Raw genomic sequence first — 19304 nt, 5'->3', positions numbered from 1 at the left:
GACTAGATGAAATAGGATTAAGTAACAAAACTATCAAATGGTTTAGATCATATCTAAGTAACATATATTTTCAAGTGCAAATCAAAGAAGTAATGTCAGAAAAGATAAACCTTCAAACAGGAGTACCACAGGGTTCAGCCCTATCGGCCATACTATTCAACATATATCTCTTACCATTATGTCACCTACTGGCGGGTCTGGGCATCACACATTATATATACGCTGACGATATCCAGTTAATACTACCCATCGACGACACAATCGAAAAAACATTAAAAATAGCAAATATGTATCTAGATATCATCAAACTACTAAACCAAATGGAGCTAGTAATTAATAGTGAGAAAACAGAATTTATACATTTAGAACGAAAAAACACGGAGATAGTTCAAAACCCAATTATACTCAATAACAACCAAAAAATAGAGTTAGCAGATAAAGTACGGAACCTAGGTGTAATAATTGACACAGAACCAAGCTTAAAACAACACATATCTCTAAAAGTAAAGGAAGGATACGCCAAACTAATGGTGCTGAGAAGACTTAAACCTCTTCTAACAACCGCGCTGATTTTTCCAAGTACCGATTACTGTAACGCCCTTCTGCTAGGCCTACCATACACGTCACTAAGACCACTACAGATATTGCAAAACACAGCTGCTAGAATCTTAACCGGCAAAAGCAAAAGAGACCACATCACAGAAACCCTGGCAGAATTACACTGGCTACCCATTGAACAAAGAATTCAGTACAAAACACTATGCACCATACATAAATTAATACACAATGAAAAAGCAGACTGGCTGAACACAGCCCTTCGCGTACACGTCCCAAATAGGAACCTGAGATCAGCCAACAAAGCACTCCTCACTATTCCATCAATCAAAACAGCAAGAATCACACAAGTAAGAGAAAGAGCTCTATCCTTGGCAGGACCCATACTTTGGAACACCATGCCCACAGAGTTGAGACTACAAAGCAACAACAAAACCTTTAGAAAAAATCTAAAAACCTGGCTTTTTAAACTAGCTTACCAAAAAGAAAAAGGAGAATAGTACTCAAGGGAAAGCAGGTACAAACAATTGAACAACAAACACATAACCAAAATCAATGTGTGTGTAATTTTTAATCAGATTAAGTTTCATTCTTTTAAAGCTCAGCAAAAGGGTAAAAGTACAATGATAAAGGTATTCTAGTAACCTAAACTGTTACAATGTGAATTGGACATGACTCATTACACTTACCAATTAATATTATTTACAAACTATGTTACCGATCCTTAAATGGCACCTATGTAACTTAAGATACGTTAGCTTCATTTTTATGTGCCTTAATGTAAACCGTTGTGACGGTTCCCACCAAATGACGGTATAGAAAAATGTTAAAATAAATAAATAAATCCCCCCTCAGCCGTCTCTTCTCCAAGCTGAACAGCCCTAACCTCTTCAGCCTTTCCTCATAGGGAAGCTGTTCCATCCCCTCTATCATTCTGGTTGCCCTTCTCTGTACCTTCTCCATCGCAACTATATCATTTTTGAGATGCGGCGACCAGAATTGTACACAGTATTCAAGGTGTGGTCTCACCATGGAGCGATATAGAGGCATTATGACATTTTCTGTTCTATTAACCATTCCCTTCCTAATAATTCCTAACATTCTATTTGATTTTTTTGACTGCTGCAGCACACTGAGCTGATGATTTTAAAGTATTATCCACTATGATGCCTAGATCTTTCTCCTGGGTGGTAGCTCCTAATATGGAACCTAACATCGTGTAACTACAGCAAGGGTTATTTTTCCCTATATGCAACACCTTGGACTTGTCCACATTAAATTTCATCTGCCATTTGGATGCCCAATCTTCAAGTCTTGCAAGGTCCTCCTGCAATGTATCACAGTCTGCTTGTGATTTAACTACTCTGAATAATTTTGTATCATCCGCAAATTTGATAACCTCACTCGTCGTATTCCTTTCCAGATCATTTATATATATATATATTGAAAAGCACCGGTCCAAGTACAGATCCCTGAGGCACTCCACTGTTTACCCTTTTCCACTGAGAAAATTGACCATTTAATCCTACTCTCTGTTTCCTGTCTTTTAACCAGCTTGTAATCCACGAAAGGACATCGCCACCTATCCCATGACTTTTTAGTTTTCATAGAAGCCTCTCATGAGGGACTTTGTCAAACGCCTTCTGAAAATCCAAATACACTACCATCTACCGGTTCACCTTTATCCACATGTTTATTAACCCCTTCAAAAAAATGAAGCAGAATTGTTAGGCAAGACTTCCCTTGGGTAAATCCATGTTGACTATGTTCCATTAAATCATGTCTTTCTATATGCTTTACGATTTTGATCTTGAGAATAGTTTCCACTATTTTTCCCGGCACTGAAGTCAGGCTCACTGGTCTTATAGTTACCCGGATCGTCCCTGGAGCCTTTTTTAAATATTGGGGTTACATTGGCCATTACTCTCCAAGGCAGGGAGGTGCATACAGATCCCCACAACCTAATGCATTGTTTTTTTTAACTTTTAAATTTAACTCCAGTGCAGAGGTGGGATAAAGTTTACTCACAATAGTCATAGTTAATGTTGGTAAAGGATTTCTCCAACACAGTAGCACCAGCGAGAAATGACTATTTATCTGATAATTTCCTTTTCCTTAGACCAGACAGTTGAATTCAGGAACAGCAGGTTATGCACCTCTACCAGCAGATGGAGACAGAGCAAAGCTGACGTCACAATATATATATACATCAGCCTGCCAGTATTCTCTTCAAAAGCGAACTGTGGACAAATTAGCAAAAACTTGATTAATAACAGATAACCATTTCAGTACTCAGCAAACATTGAACTCAAAGAATGCATTAACACTAGTCTAGAGACTCGAGTAACACTTACCGGTAACCCCTGGAACACTTAGCCACGCAGGAGGACAATAACACAATCATTCGGCAGCCAAAGGCAGGAAGCTGAATTTGCCTGTCTGGTTTAAGGAAAAGAAATATATCAGGTAAGTAGCAATTTCTCATTTCCTAGCACCCAGACAGAAGAATTCAGGACCAGTAGGATATATCCAAGCTATTCCCGAGGGAGGCTGCCCACGGTCCAATCAAAACCACACATGCCAAGGCTGCATCCTCCCGGGACTGCACATCCAGATGATAATTCCTGGAAAAAGTGTGTAAAGAGGACCATGTCTCAGCTCGGCAAATGTCGATGGGAGACAATATAACCTTTGCCCATGACATGCTGAATGGAATGAGCTCTAACCTGACTAGGTAATGGCTTTTCAGCATCCACATACACAGCCGTGACTATCTCCTTAATCCAGTGAGCTATTGTAGCCCACGAAGCCAGCTCGCCCTGTTTACCTCCACCATGATGGACAAACAGGCGATCCGTCATCTGGAAAGGTTTAGAAACCTCCATATACCTTACGATATGTCTCTTGGCATACAAGGGTCACAACAGGCGATATTCCTCAGCATCTCTTTCCCTATGCAAAGACAGCTGGGAAATGGACTGATTCAAGTGAAGATCTGAGACCACTTTTGGCAAAAAAGGAAGGAACAGTACACAGCTGTATCGTCCCTGGAGTCACCCAAAGGAATGGCTCCTGGAAAGACAAGGCCCGCAGCTCAGAAATTCGACATGCAGAAAAAATTGCCATAAGAAACACCATTTTCAAGGTCAGTAACCACAAGGAAAGGCCACGCATCAGTAGAAATGTAGGACCCACCAACAAATCCAAAACCAGATTAACACTCCACAAGTGTACCGGTAACCGCAAAGGAGGACAAAGATATGTCACTTCTTTCATGAAAGAGGCCACATCTGGATGAGTCAATAAGGATGCACCATTCACCTGACCCCTAAAACAGGCAAGAGCCGTTACTTGCACCTTTAAGGAATTAAGAGCCAATCCTTTATTCAATCCATCCAGCAAAAATTCCAAAATGAGCAGGATCTTAACCGAACGAGGAACACCACCTCGATCCTCACACCAAGCCTCAAACACTTGCCAAACCCACACATAGTCTAAGGAAGTGGAGAACTTTCTTACTCATAGCAAGCTGGCAATCACCGCAGAAGAATATCCACGCTTCAGCAAGTGAGCCCTCTCAAAGGCCATTCCGTAAAACAAAGCAGAGTTGGATCTTCGTGAATAACACATCCCTGCCGCAATAAATTTCTGTGCGCCTGAAACCGGAGGGGGGAAATCTAACAGGAGCAAACACAGATCTGCATACCATGATCTCTTAGGCCAATCTGGTGCTATCAAAAGCACCATCCCTCTGGGCCCCTCGACCCTCTGAACCATTCAGCAGCTTGTCCTCCAGTCATTCCTGCATGAAAGCATCGATACCCAAGGACTTTGGATCTCTCCTGCGACTGAAGAATCGAGGAAGGCCCAGCGATCCACTATCAGCTGAAAGCCTCATCTGACAGCACCCATTCTCCTGGGTCCAGTTTCTCTCTGCTGAGAAAGTCTGCTCTTACATTGTCTTTTCCTGCAATGTTGGGCGTATAGTGTTCATCAGATGCACTTGTGCTATCAGCGTCTGAATACAAACTTCTGGCAGGAAAACCCTACCCTGCTTTATTTTATTTATATTCTTTTATATACCGAAGTATAGCTGAGTGCCTTCACCCCAGTTTACAGTGAAACAACTTCATACAGAGAACAAGATATAAAACTTCATACAGAGAACGAGTTATAAAACTTCATACAGTGAACGAGTTATAAAACTTCATACAGTGAACGAGTTATAGGTTGAGGATAAATACAGATGATAGTAAATATAACATCTCGGCAAGAGACAGAGTAGAACAAGTTATCAGTAGGCAACATATAACTTAAATAAATAGAAAAGGCTTGTTACAGAAATCAAGAAGTGGGATAAACCAAGATTTGTCATATGTCTGTGAATGGTTGTCTAAACAACCATGTTTTTAGTTCTTTTTTGAAGGTTTTGGGGTCTCTGATAGAGCTTAGGTGTCCTGGGATAGAGTTCCATATTATCGGTCCTGCTATCGAGAAGGCTCTATCTCTAGTGGCTGATAGTTTCGCAGATGACAGGGGTGGAATGATTAGAAGTAGTTTGTCAGAAGATCTTGAAGTACGTGGTGATTTGTGTATTGAGATCATGTTGTTCAGATAGGAATTGTTGTCTTTGTAGATTTCATTATGGAGAATGGTTAAGGACTTGTATTTGATTCTTTGTGGAATAGGTAGCCAATGAAGATTTTTTAGGGTTGGAGAAATGTGATCAAACTTCCTTTTGCCAGTGAGTACTCGTGCAGCGGAGTTTTGCAGTAATTGTAGTGGTTTTAGAGTAGCTTTGGGTAGTCCTAAGAAAATTGCGTTGCAATAATCCAGGCTTGAGAAGATGAGGGTTTGAAGAATTGTTCTGAAGTCATTTGGGTACAAAAGAGGTTTGAGGTGTTTGAGAATCTGGAGTTTATGAAATCCTTCTCTTGTTTTAATAGTGATACAATTCTTAAAGCTCATATCATTATCTATCCAGATGCCAAGATCCTTTATTGGATTCTTCATTTGAATATTGGAGTTATCAATTTGAATATAGGGTATTTGTGAGGGTTGGACTGAGGAATTTCTTTTTATTAGGATCCATTCGGTTTTATTCATATTTAATCATAGTTTTAGTTGGTTTAGAAAAATTTGGATAGATTTGAGGTATTTTACTGTTAGGCAAATGGCTTCTTCAATAGTAGATGTTATAGGGATTAGTAGCTGGATGTCATCGGCATAGAGGAAGAATGAGATGCCTAGATTAGAGATGAAGTGGCAGAGTGGTAGAAGATAAATATTAAATAGAATGGCAGACAGGGCAGATCCTTGCGGCACACCTGTTTCAAGTGGGTAGGGATCAGATGAGCAATTATTAACGGTGACTTTGAAGAATCTGTCCTTTAAAAATGAGGTGAACCAATTGAGGGTGTTTCCAGTTAGGCCTATGTTGGCAAGGCTTGATATTAGTAGATTATGGTCTACTGTATCAAAGGCAGCAGATAGATCAAGCATGACCAATAAGTGATTCAGTTTGTTATCAAATCCTCTTGTTAATTTATTAGTTAAATTTATCAGAAGGGTTTCAGTGCTGCGATTCTTTCTGAAACCATGTTGAGCGGGGTGAAGTATGTTGTTGTTTTCAAGGTGCTCATTTAGTTGAAATAGCACAGCTTTCTCGATCAGTTTGGCTAGTAAAGGAAGGTTGGAAATTGGACGATAGTTATTTAGATCATTGGGATCAAGGTTCTTTTTCTTAGGGATTGGAGTAATGGTTGCAGTTTTCAGGTTGGTTGGGAGGAAGCCTTCTTCGAGTGACTTGTTTATAATTGCGGTTAATGTAGAAGAAATAATATGAGATATTTCCTTTATAATTCGAGTGGGAATGGTATCGAGCTCATGTCGTGCTGGGTTTAATTTTTGAAGTATCTTTTCTAGTTTGATGTTGGATATTGATTCGAATTTTGACCAGGAAGTAGATGATGATGTAGTGTGAGGAATATTAAAGGAAGAGGTGTTGTTAAAAGAGTTTGTGATTTTGTCTATTTTGTTTTTAAAGAACTTTGCGAGATCTTGACTTAGATTATTAGTATTGGGGGTTGATTTACTTATGCAGTTACTTTCTATTAGGTTCTTCACTATGTTGAATAGGGAGTTTGATTTATTTGTGGCGTTTTGATCTTTAGACTATAGTATTCGCGTTTGGCGTTTAGGATCGCTTTCTTGTATTCAGCAAGTTTTGAGCGATATCTTTGGTTGGTTATTTGGCATTTGGATTTGCGCCATTCTTTCTCCAACTTTCTGAGGTTAGATTTCAAATTCAAAAGTTTAGAGTTGAACCATGGATTGTTTTTTGCTCTCTTGTGTTTTATAATTTTTGTTTTCTCTGGATTTATGTTATTAGCAGTTTGTTTTGTGAGACTGAACCAGGACTGGGTAGCATTCTGGATGTTGGATAGATCTAGGTTTGTGAGTTGTTTACTCAGTTCTTGTTTGAGGGAGTTGAGTTGGAAGGGGGGGTCTGTATTTGAAGGATAGAGGCGTTTTGTGTTCATAAATTTGGTTTGTGATTACTTGGGCACTACATTTAATGAGAAAGTGATCAGACCAAGGAACTGGTTTAATAGATGTTGTGTGAGTATTAAAGTAATGGTTAGTGAAAATTAGATCTAGGGTGTTACCAGCTCTGTGAGTGGGGTTGTTTATAATTTGGTTCATGTTGAGGCTGGCAAGCATGTCAAGTAGCATTTGATAATTTTGGGATTTAGGTGAGTTATTGTTATGGAGGTTGAAGTCACCAAGTATTATAGAAGGATTTTTAACACTGATATTGGTTATAAGAAATTCGATCAGTGTGGAGATTTCATTGTCAAGGAGTTTTGGGGGACAATATATTAGACAGATTTGCAGATAATCAGATTCTAGCAGTGCAATTTCGAATTTTGAGGGGAGGTTTTGAGGAATCATTTTCATATTAAAATGTTTTTTTTATAAGGAGTAGTAATCCGCCACCTCTTCGGGATTTTCGAGGAATTGAGAATAAATCATACTCATTATTAGAAAGTTGATTTGTTAGAACCGTGTCAGTTTCTTTAAGCCACGATTCAGTTATTGCAAAGAAGTCAGGGTTCTTTGTGTTTATCAAGTCTGATATGATCATTAGTTTCTTTGTTAGTGATTGAGCGTTTATCAGTATATGAGCTTTATGTCGAACTGAACACCAAGATACTCTGATTGAGACAGCTGAAGACTATTCTTGGCCAGGATCACCACCCAACCGAGCTCCTGCAAAACTAGGTCACCAGGCGGCTCTCTTCCAGAGTCTTGGCCCAAATCAGCCAGTCATTCAAATACAGGCGTACCAGGATCCCATCCTTTCTCAAGTCGGCAAACCTTCATTGGGAGACTTGGGAGGTTCCACTACCAACAATCCGTACCCCATCTGGGCTGTCTGGGATGAAAAGACTAAGACCTACCGAAAGGTTGAATCCTCTGAAAGGTCACTCCTCTGAAAGGATGAAAACATTTGGATCCCCTGGCACAACCCCTCATGCCAAAGGAGCGCAGCATCTGCTTCTTATCCTCCAGCAACCAAGGAACCAGGGATTCGCCCCACTTACTGGTCAATTTCTCCAACTCACTCCAAAACAAAAGTGAGCCTTTGAAGGGCAATTTCGAAAGGTTAGCCACTGGATCAAGGCACTCATCTGAGGGACCACGGAAATCACTTCAGAATTCTCAACTGGGGAGGGAGCATTTAGTATCACAACAGGAGAGTGGGGCGAATTAAATCTACTTTTTATTTCTCCTTCCAAAAATCTGAAGCAATCTCCAGTAGGGAGATGGATGTCTACCATCTGCTGCAGACAGAGATTACTGGCAAGCTGATGTTACTGCAGGAGTCTATATACTGTGATGTCAGCTTTGCTCAGTCTCCATCTGCTAGTAGAGGTGCATAACCCACTGGTCCTGAATTCATCTGTCTGGGTGCTAGGAAATAAAGGATTTCTCCAGCACGATGGTATATCTGCATTTTTTCTCTATTCATTTATCTCTTGCTTCTACAAGGCAGAAATGGAGAAATTACTTACCTAATAATTTTGTTTTCCTTAGTGTAGACAGATGGACTCAGGACCAGTGGGTTTGTGCTCCCCTGCCAATAGAGACGGAGCAAGCTGACATTACAGTATACATAACCCTGCAGTGACCCCAGTCTGCCAGTATTCTCTTCTAAAGCAAATGTGGACAGACTAGCAAAAAATGATTAAAAATAGGTAACCAGAACTGTACTCAACCAACCATAAACACTGAACTCACATAAGATTCTAGGTACCCCAAGCTAGGAACGGGATGAACACTTACCAGTAATCCCTTAGGACGCAAAGCCCCATAGGAGGACTATTGACACACTCATGCGGCAGCCAAGGGCAGGAAGCTGAGTCCATCTATCTACACTAAAGACAACCAAATTAATAAGGTAAGAAATTCCTCCATTTCATAGCATGACTGATGGACTCCGGACCAGTGGGATATACCTAAGCTACTCCCCAACAGGGTGGGAGGCTGCCCGTGGTCCAGTCAACACTGCACGTGCAAAGGCTGCATCCTCCCAGGCCTGTACATCCAGATGATAAAACCTGGAAAAAGTGTACATTGAGGACCACTTCACAGTTCGGCAGATACTGACAGGAGGCAGACTAACCTCCGACCATGACACTGCCTAAGCCCTAATGAAATGAGCCCTAACCTGAGTAGAATACAGCTTTCCAGCATCCACATACTCGGTCGTGACCACCTCCTTAATCCAACGAGCTATAGTAGCTCACAAAGTTGGAGCGCCCTGCTTACCATGGAGAACAAACAGGCGATCTGTCTTTCGAAAAGACTCAGACCTCCAGATACCACATTTAAGTATAAGTTTGTTGAGTTCACGACTGTTACCCAGTAATAATATTATGACTGTTTTAACTGTTTTAATTTAATAATATTAGTTATTTGAGTTCCATAGTGTTACAATGTAAAAATAATAAGACTGCTTGTCCTATTATTCACCTTGTTTACATGTAAACCGATGTGATATACCCCAATGAATGTCGGTATATAAAAGCAAATAAATAAATAAATGACAAGACACTTAACATCCAAGGAGCGCAAAAGGCAAAACTCCCCTGCATCCATGAACTTATCCAGGGATGGCAAGGAGATGGACTGATTCAAATGAAAGTTCAAGACTACTTTGGGCAAGAAGGATGGAACAGTACGCAGCTGTAATACCCCAGGAGTCACCCAAAGGAACGGCTCCTGGCAATACAATGCCTGCAGCTCAGAAATCTGACAGACAGAATATATAGCTAGCAGAAAGACAGTCTTCAAAGTCAACAACCATAAGGAAAAGCTACGCTGTGGTCGGAACATAAGGCCCGCCACAAAATGGGCCACATCAGGATGAGACAAGGAAACTATACTTATCTACTACTACTGATTATCCCTGTCTCTCTCTAAATAGACAAGGTACAAAATTAAGAAATTATTTACTTGTAATGAGGGGTCGGGGCATTTCCCGACAGTGATAATAGCTGCTAAGTTTTCTATAGTTCACAATTCTGTAATCAAAGGTGTGATGTGTGAATAGGATAAGAATGGTTTTCTGAATTTGAGATATGAAGCAGTGTGTGGATTTTTAAGGGATGGGGGTGAGTATGAATGTGGTGTGATTTGAATCCGGATGAATGAATGCTGTTTTTTTAGGCATTTTTGTAAAATGTGGTTACATAGGATTATTGGTTAAAGAAATTTGTAATATTGAAGAAAAGAGTACAAATAAAGAAATAGTATATATAAAAATGTGTGGTGAAGTGCAATATATAGTGAGCAAACATTAGGACCTTGTCTATTTTAGTTATTGCATTGAGACAAGGAAACGTTATTCACCAGGCCTCTGAAACAGGCAGGAGCCGCAACCTGCACCATAAGAACATAAGAACATGCCATACTGGGTCAGACCAAAGGTCCATCAAGCCCAGCATCCTGTTTCCAACAGTGGCCAATCCAGGCCATAAGAACCTGGCAAGTACCCAAAAACTAAGTCTATTCCATGTTACCATTGCTAATGGCAGTGGCTATTCTCTAAGTGAACTTAATAGCAGGTAATGGACTTCTCCTCCAAGAACTTATCCAATCCTTTTTTAAACACAGCTATACGAACTGCACTAACCACATCCTCTGGCAACAAATTCCAGAGTTTAATTGTGCGTTGAGTAAAAAAGAACTTTCTCCGATTAGTTTTAAATGTGCCCCATGCTAACTTCATGGAGTGCCCCCTAGTCTTTCTACTATCCGAAAGAGTAAATAACCGGTTCACATCTACCCGTTCTAGACCTCTCATGATTTTAAACACCTCTATCATATCCCCCCTCAGTCGTCTCTTCTCCAAGCTGAAAAGTCCTAACCTCTTTAGTCTTTCCTCGTAGGGGAGTTGTTCCATTCCCCTTATCATTTTGGTAGCCCTTCTCTGTACCTTCTCCATCGCAATTATATCTTTTTTGAGATGCGGCGACCAGAATTGTACACAGTATTCAAGGTGCGGTCTCACCATGGAGCGATACAGAGGCATTATGACATTTTCCGTTTTATTCACCATTCCCTTTCTAATAATTCCCAACATTCTGTTTGCTTTTTTGACTGCCGCAGCAGAGGTCTTTAAGGTCATGAGAGGTCTTGAACGAGTAGATGTGACTCGGTTATTTACACTTTCGAATAATAGAAGGACCAGGGGGCATTCCATGAAGTTAGCAAGTAGCACATTTAAGACTAATCGTAGAAAATTCTTTTTCACTCAACGCACAATAAAGCTGTGGAATTTGTTGCCAGAGGATGTGGTTAGTGCAGTTAGTGTAGCTGGGTTCAAAAAAGGTTTGGATAAGTTCTTGGAGAAGTCCATTAATGGCTATTAATCAAGTTTACTTAGGGAATAGTCACTTCTATTAATTGCATCAGTAGCATGGGATCTTCTTAATGTTTGGATAATTGCCAGGTTCTTGTTGCCTGGTTTGGCCTCTGTTGGAAACAGGATGCTGGGCTTGATGGACCCTTGGTCTGACCCAGCATGGCAATTTCTTATGTTCTTATGTAGAAGAAAGCGTGGCAAGGCATACGCACAACCTATGCACCAAGTTAATTGATTAAAAAAGTTTGAGCGCATAAAAAGCACACCCAATACCAGAGCACCACAACGATTGTGCACAGCAGATAAACTGCGCACACTGACGGTCTATAGGCAACAGAACCCGCACAAGAGCGGGCGAAAACAGCTGCCGCAGCCTACCAAGCAGTATGCAAAAATAAAGCCTAAGTGCCTACCGGGGGCCACTCAACCCTCCAGGCTGCCCAGTTCCCCAACCCCAATGGGAGCAGGAACAAACGTCGGCCAGGCGCACCAAGAACAGAGACTGGAGGAATCCCTGAAACCTCTCTGTCTCTAATTCAGGTAAAACTTTCTCTTTTTTTTTTAAACCTTACCTGAGTTCAGCACTTACCAGCTGAGTACAGAGATGGTCTCCAGCTGCGGGGGGAAGAGGGCATCTGCCATCACTGCCGCACTCTGCCTCCTGCACCTGCTGCCTTTCAGCTGAGCTAACAACTAAGTCCACGCCGGGAAACCCAGCTACCGGACCAAGGCACACCTCTGAGGGACCAAGGAAATCGCCTCAGGAATTCTCAACTGGGAGAGGGACCTTTAGGTATAACCATAAGAGAGTGGGGCTTTCTTTTCCTGAATTAAGAATTTCAAATTTCTCTTTTCAAAACGCTCAAAGCAGTCCCTATAGGGAGATGCACTTCCACCATCTGCTGGCAATGGAGAATACTGGCAGGCTGGGGTCACTGCAGAGTTATATATACTGTGACGTCAGCTTTCTCTGTCTCCATCTGCTGGCAGGGGAGTATAAACCCACTAGTCCCGAGTCCATCTGTCTACTCACAAGGAAATAAGAGTTAGAGAAGAAAGTTTCAGGACAGAAAAGCCACAGGCGATGAGAACAAAAGCAGATGAAGGAGAGAGTACCACAGGGCTGTGATTTGGAGACCATGCTGCCAAACGGGGCTTTCTTAAACAAGTGCCATAATAACTGGTAAAGGTTACTGTTGCCATAACGAAAAGAAAGGATCAGCAGGAGAAAACTAAACTCCACACAGATACATTTACGCCTGATGTAACAAACTTCTACACGCAACTTACCCACTCGCGCACATTTCACCATTTACGCATATTTTTGTTGCCACGTCAATTGGCATATCATTAGTTTACTGCATTGGGCGCACAGGGGATGTGGTTGCACCACAGGATTTCCTGTTTTCAGGTCCTATAATGTTCGATACTTCCTAGGCATGTCCCTAGTCAGTTGCAGGATGCTGGGCAGAGCCAGGATGCTGAGAACTGCAGGGAAGCGCAAGACACTACACCAGAGCCAGGACAGTGAAGTGCCAGCCATAGTGCAAGCTGCTGGGGTTGGTGATATGTTAATTAGTTAGGTAAGCACAAGGCTTCTAACTGAATTATCTCCCCTTCAACTTAGATTGGGAAAAAGAGGTACAGCTGATAATATGAAGCATGTCTCTAGTGTACTACAGAGGTTCAATGCACAAATTTTCACACTGTAGCTTCCCCAGCAATGCCTCTATAGAGGGAATAAATGACCAGTTTTCTTTTACTCAAGCTATCACACCTGATACTCTTAAGTTTTAAAACAGCTACACTAACATCCACTACCTGGAGGTATTCATTTCTTAAATCAGTAGCTACATTTACACGTGGATTTTAGTATCTTCACAGAAATAGACCACAGTGGTTCCAAAAATGTTTTCCTTAGGCTTTTTGTTGCTAAGTTTCCATTTCTAAGTATGTGATTCATTACATATTGCTATTTGGAACTTTATGAAATAGAATCCCAGAGATCTAGTTTTGGTCACAAAGAAAAGGCAATACATATTAAGAAGACATGTAATATAAGATAAATGGAATTTGTAAGTTGGTGGAACTAGCACTAAGAACTATTTTAAATTTCAAAATAGATTTTATCAGCAAATCAAGGGCACTGCAATGGGGGTTGCAATGGCACCTGATATCACATCTATATGTTATGAATTTTGAAGCTAAATTGTTGACACATCCTTTTAAAAATACTGTTTTTGGAAGCTGTATATAAACAACATTATTATTATGGAATAAAAAAATGGATGACTTACATTTGGCTAAAAAAGAAAACAATCCTGTAAATTTCAAAATGAACAGGGAGACACATCAAAATATCCAAAAAGGAAATTTCATAAGGAAAGGAAATAATAGTATATGCTGAAAACCAACCAACTGTAATAAACTGTTATACTTTCAAAATGAACACAATAGCAGTTTAAAAGAACATTTACCAGTGAGTCGGTTTTAAGAGGAGAGGAGTAGCTGGTTGTCGAGGTAGTCTGTGAATTGACGATTGACTTTTTTTCAAGGATTTTGGATATGAAGGGTAGATTAGAGATCGGTAGGTAATTAGATAGATCAGAGCGATTGAGCTTAGGTTTTTTTTTAGTATAGGCTTGACAATTGCTTGTTTAAGGTGGTTTGGTACTGAGCCTGAGGTGATGGAGATGTTTATGACGTCGGCTATAGGTTGGGCGATTATGTTACGGATGGAGAGTAGATATTTAGTAGAGATGGTGTCTGAAGGATGGGAAGATGGTTAATTTTTTTAAGAATAGATTCAATTTCTGATGCAGCTATGGTTTCTAGTGAGCTGAGTTTAGTAGAGAGGTTATTTAGGGGAGTACTGCTGGGTGGGGAGGTTAAGGGGAAGCATGACATCAACTTGTTAATTTTATACTGGAAATAAAGTGCAAGGTCTTCGCATTTTGTACTGGCGTCATAGTCTTCATCGTCGGGGGACGTGAGCAAGAGGTAATTTAGTTAGAGAGGCCACAAATTCAAATAAGGCTCGGGCATTATATTGTAATTGGTGGATTTTGAGGGCGTGGAAATCTCTTTTGGTTTTATTTAGCAATTCACAGTAGTTATGGAGGGATGTTTTATATTTTGCAAGGAGTGTAGGTTCTGGATTTTTGCGCCAGCTTTTTTCCAGTTTTCTAAGGTTTGTTTCATCTCTTTAATTTTTGCATGTACCAAGGTTTTATTTTATTGTTTTGCGAGGAGTTTATTTCTCTGGTTTGTATTGGGCAAATTTTATTGGCCACTGTGTTAGTGAGGTTGTACCAGGATGCAAGCGCTGAGTCTGCATTAGACAGGTCTAAGCTGTCCAGGGTGTCTGAGAGAGTTGTGATGAGATCATCTCTTTTGCATGTTTTTCGAAAGTGTATAGTAGTTTTTTGAGTTTGGGGGGGTGAGAGGTTTCATGATGGAGCAGGTGGTTTTAATAAGATAATGGTCGGACCAGGGAATAGGAGTGCATGTAGGGGGGTCAGGATGTATGAGGGAGTTTGTGAAGATTAGGTCTAGGGTATGCCCAGCTCGATGTGTGCGGTTGTTAATGATCTATCTGAAGCCTATAGCATTTAATGAATCTAGTATGGTGTCACAGGAGGGTAAGCACGGTGTAGTGTCAACATGGAGATTAAAATCTCCAAGGATGATAGTTGGGGAGTCAATGTTAATGTTCTTGGTGATGTATTCAATGAGCGAGGAGGGGTTTGTTTCTAGTGTTTCTGGAGGAGTATATTAGGCAGATTTGGATAGATGGAGATTTGAAGAGACCTATCTCCAGTTTAGGTGGGGAGACAATCATTTGATGTACTAGTTTGAGTTCCTTTTTAGTCGCTAAAAGGATTCCTCCAACTTTTCTTTTGTGTCTGGGTATGGATATGATGTCGTATGATTCTGTGGGGAGTTGATTTAAGTGGACAATGTCAGTTTCCTTTATCCATGTCTCTGTAATTTCACAGATGTCTGGGTTGATGTCTAAGAGGGTGTCATTGAGGACGGGTATTTTTTTGCCTACTGATTGTGCGTTGAGGAGGATGAGGGAGAGGGCGGTCAGACCAATGATTTGGGAGCTGGGGGGGTGATCATGGAGGGGAGAAATGTTTTAAGGTGTGAGATGTGTCTGTGGGGGTGGGGGGGAGGGGGTTTGTGATAATGGTATTTGAGTATAGGTATATTGTAGGTCAGCATATTTATAGCTGGGTTGCTTGAGAGGGCAGGTGGTAGGATATGGAAGATGAAGATGGTTTTGTGGGGAAGCGGAGTTGCTGACTCGCAGGACTGGTAGTGATATCCTGTGAGGGTCGGCCGCTAGGTGGGAGCAGTTCGAGGCTTGAGGGCCGGAAGAGGTAGGGTGCAGGATCACGTTGAAGGCACTGACACCGACAGGTCACGCACGCCAATTGCGATGGGCCGTAGGGATGTGAGTCGGTGGGAAAGGAGCTGGTAGATTGGGTTTGAAAATTGTTTTGCAAGAGAATGTCTTTTTAATAGCTCATCCAGCTGTCCTCTGTTTCTCGGGTCTTGACACTTGTGTGAAGTGTTTAGAGGCAGGACAGGAACGGCAGCACTAGGGCAGCACAAAGGCAGGCCCCTTAGTTGCGCTCCTTCGGTGCGAGACGCCCAGCGCGAGACACCAGAGAGCGGCTTCCTCACTTTTAAAGGTCCTCCTGGACTGGAAGTGATGCACGCCGGGGGGGGTGTTCCAATCATCGGGTCTGGTCGGCGAAGGTAGGCCGTGCTCTCGGCTCGGGCTCGGATCCCGATAGGCCTCCCACGCCGATCGCGTCAAGCCGGCCGGGGTCGGGACGTGACGGAGGCGGCCCAGCGGAAAGGAAGTCTTCGGGTAGCTTGCTCACTTTTAAAGGTCCTCCTGGACCGGAAGTGATGCACGCCTGGGGGGGCGTTCCGATCGTCGGGACTGAAGTAGGGTACAGTTTTTTTTTTTTAATATAAGTTTTCCCACAAAAATACAGTTACACAAGAACTAATCCATTAGATAAAAACAATACAATCTTGAGATTGCTAAGGTTCCTTCAACCAAAACTTGAGTAAAGGACTTTAAGACCTTAGGAAATACCCATTTTTCAAAAGCTGCTAGCCTAAAATTATATCCTTTCTAAATTTTGTTGGATCTCAACTAATTTTATATCATATGCATCATTTATATCTGCAGCACATACTATGAAGATAAAAAGTGCATTATAATCTCAAGCAAGTAAGAATGTGAATGAGAAATTAGCATGTATTAATTAACCTCAACAGTAAAACAAAGACTCCTCACATCTTCAGTTCTACTCTAACTAAACCAGTATAAAAAACACACACAACTTAGAAAAAAGCATAAATACCTATATTCTGTTTAAACCCCTAACTCTGTGAAGTGGAATAACTAATTAATGAGCTGGGCAAACATAGGTCAGAATAAGGTTTCAGGATCCAAAATTTTCAACTTACAGGAAACATTTGCCAAAGCTACTACTATTCTGTTTTAAGATATAAATAACATATAAACATGGAATGTATATAATCTGAAAAAAAATCATGTAAAAATATATAAGAACATAAGAAATTGCCATACTGGGTCAGACCAAGGGTCCATGAAGCCCAGCATCCTGTTTCCAACAGTGGCCAATCCAGGCTACAAGTACCTGGCAAGTACTCAAAAACTAAGTATATCCCAAACAACTGATGCTAGTAATAGCAGTGGCTATTTTCTAAGTCAACTTGATTAATAGCAGGTAATGAACTTCTCCTCCAAGACCCTATCCAAACACTTTTTAAACCCAGCTACACTAATTGCACTATCCATATCCCCTGAATGTATGAAATTGAGATACTTTTACATCACTGAATATGGTAATACCATCCATGATAGAAAATGTAAAGGTTAAATGTTGAACTTACTTTATCATACAAGCTTCCATTTATATCTGCTCCATATATTGGTGCCACAAAGGTTAAATTTTTCCAGTATTTTCGTTCCAGATCTTCATAGTCTATGTATCGTGGAGTGCAATACCTGCAAAGGTAAAGCAACAAATAAAAATCTGAAGTTTTACATCATATATCTCCTTATAAAAAATCCACAAGGAAATATTTTTCTCAATTACATAAATGATTGTTAAAGAAAAGTTAAGAAAAAGATTTGTTGAATTTCCAATTATAGGTCAATTTGACATATCACCAATATTTATATTTAAGAACTTTTAAAATGAACAATTCTCAGTAGGTTATCCAGTCAGATGATCAAACATAGCAGAGTTGCTATGTTCTCCAAGGACAGCAGGACGTTAGTCCTCACACATGGGTAACATCATCGGATGGAGTCCAGCACGGGAAACTTTGACAGGCACAATGAGCATTCCCAGCATGCTGCTAACCATGCGTCCACGCGGGCTCCCTCTCCATCTTGTAACAGAGTTCACAAAAAATAAAGCAACAAACTACGAGAAAAAGAAAAAAAAACACAACTCTACGGAATGGTGGGCAGGTTTCTTGAGAATGAACAGCCTACTGTCCTTGGAGAACACCTGTTACAGGTAAGCAAATCTGCTATCTCCAAGGACAAGCAGGATGGTAGTCTTCACACATAGGTGATTAAGTAGCTCCAGGCCTCTCCGAACAAAAGCAGAAAAGAACAGGTGCCAATGTGCACAACAAGTGTAGCTGCAGCAACCAGAGAAGCCCCCACGGACAGAGCTCATGGAGGAGAGAGCTGGGTTTTCATGGTTGGAAGAGGCTATGGAGGATGGACTGTCCGAAACAACTGTCCTGCCGGCAATCTTTGTCCAGGCAGTAATGTGAGGCAAAAGTGTGGAGGGAACTCCAGGTCACTGACCTGCAGATCTCGTGGATGGGAACCGAACACAAGTGAGCCACCGACATGGCTCGGACAGAGTGAGCTTTGATGTGACCATCAAGTTGAAAATCCACCTGAGCATAGCAGAAGGTGATACAATCCACTAGCCAGTGGGATAGTGTCTGCTTGAAGACTGAGACTCCTAGTCTGTTCTCGTCAAAAGAAATGAACAGCTGAATAGAGGTGCGGTGGGGTGCTGTCCGTTCCAAGTAGAATGCAAGCGCCCTCCTGCAATCCAGGGTGTGCAGAGAACGTTCACCAGTGCAAGTGTAAACGACGGCAGCACAAAGGACTGGTTGAGATGGAACTCCGAAACGATCTTGGGCAGGAACTTGGGGTGTGTCCACAGGACCATGCTGTAATGTTAAGATTACTTACCTGATAATCTCCTTTTCCTTAGTGTAGACAGATGGACTCAGAATGAATGGGATAGTATCCGCGTGCTAGCAGTTGGAGACGGATCTGACGTCAGCACGGGGTATATATATCCCAACAGGAAGCGTAGCAACTTAGTTATCTTCCTTGCAAAAGCTGTTATGGATGTGTGTACTGACGCTCAGTGAAAAGTGAAACAGGATTCCCCTGACCGATTGATAGTAGCTGGAGACCGACAGCATTCACAACCGGAAGGCGTTGACACCTGGTATAGTGTACGCTCTTATGTAAACAAATGACATGGCTTACCTTGAATCGGTGAAACCCATGTACACAGGCAGCTGGGCGGGATGCTGAGTCCATCTGTCCACACTAAGGAAAAGGAGATTATCAGGTAAGTAATCTCAACATTTCCTGGCGTGTAGCCAGATGGACTCAGAACGAATGGGATGTACAAAAGCTTTACTCCCAGCCTGGGCGGGAGGCTGCCTGAGGACCATGTAGGACCGTCCTCGCAAATGCCGAGTCCTCCCTGGCCTGGAC

At 41.5% G+C, this 19304-nt stretch overlaps 1 protein-coding gene across 13 annotated transcripts in view; it reads right to left on the bottom strand.

Moving 5' to 3' along the window:
* KDM4C (lysine demethylase 4C) overlaps nt 1-19304 on the bottom strand; it is a 1194550-nt gene that overhangs the window by 1056188 nt on the left and 119058 nt on the right. For all 13 annotated transcript variants that reach the window (XR_003857320.1, XR_003857321.1, XR_003857317.1 and 10 more), the window contains one exon: nt 17432-17546. Coding sequence is in view for 9 of the 13 variants with exons in the window: in XM_029605222.1 (XP_029461082.1) it covers nt 17432-17546 (115 nt within the window). In the remaining 4 variants the exon portion in view is untranslated. The remainder of the gene's footprint in view (nt 1-17431; nt 17547-19304) is intronic.

The sequence above is a fragment of the Rhinatrema bivittatum genome, chromosome 1, assembly GCF_901001135.1.
Source record: "Rhinatrema bivittatum chromosome 1, aRhiBiv1.1, whole genome shotgun sequence".
NCBI classification, from domain to species: Eukaryota; Metazoa; Chordata; class Amphibia; order Gymnophiona; family Rhinatrematidae; genus Rhinatrema; species Rhinatrema bivittatum.
This window is presented reverse-complemented; position numbering and strand designations above follow the sequence as displayed.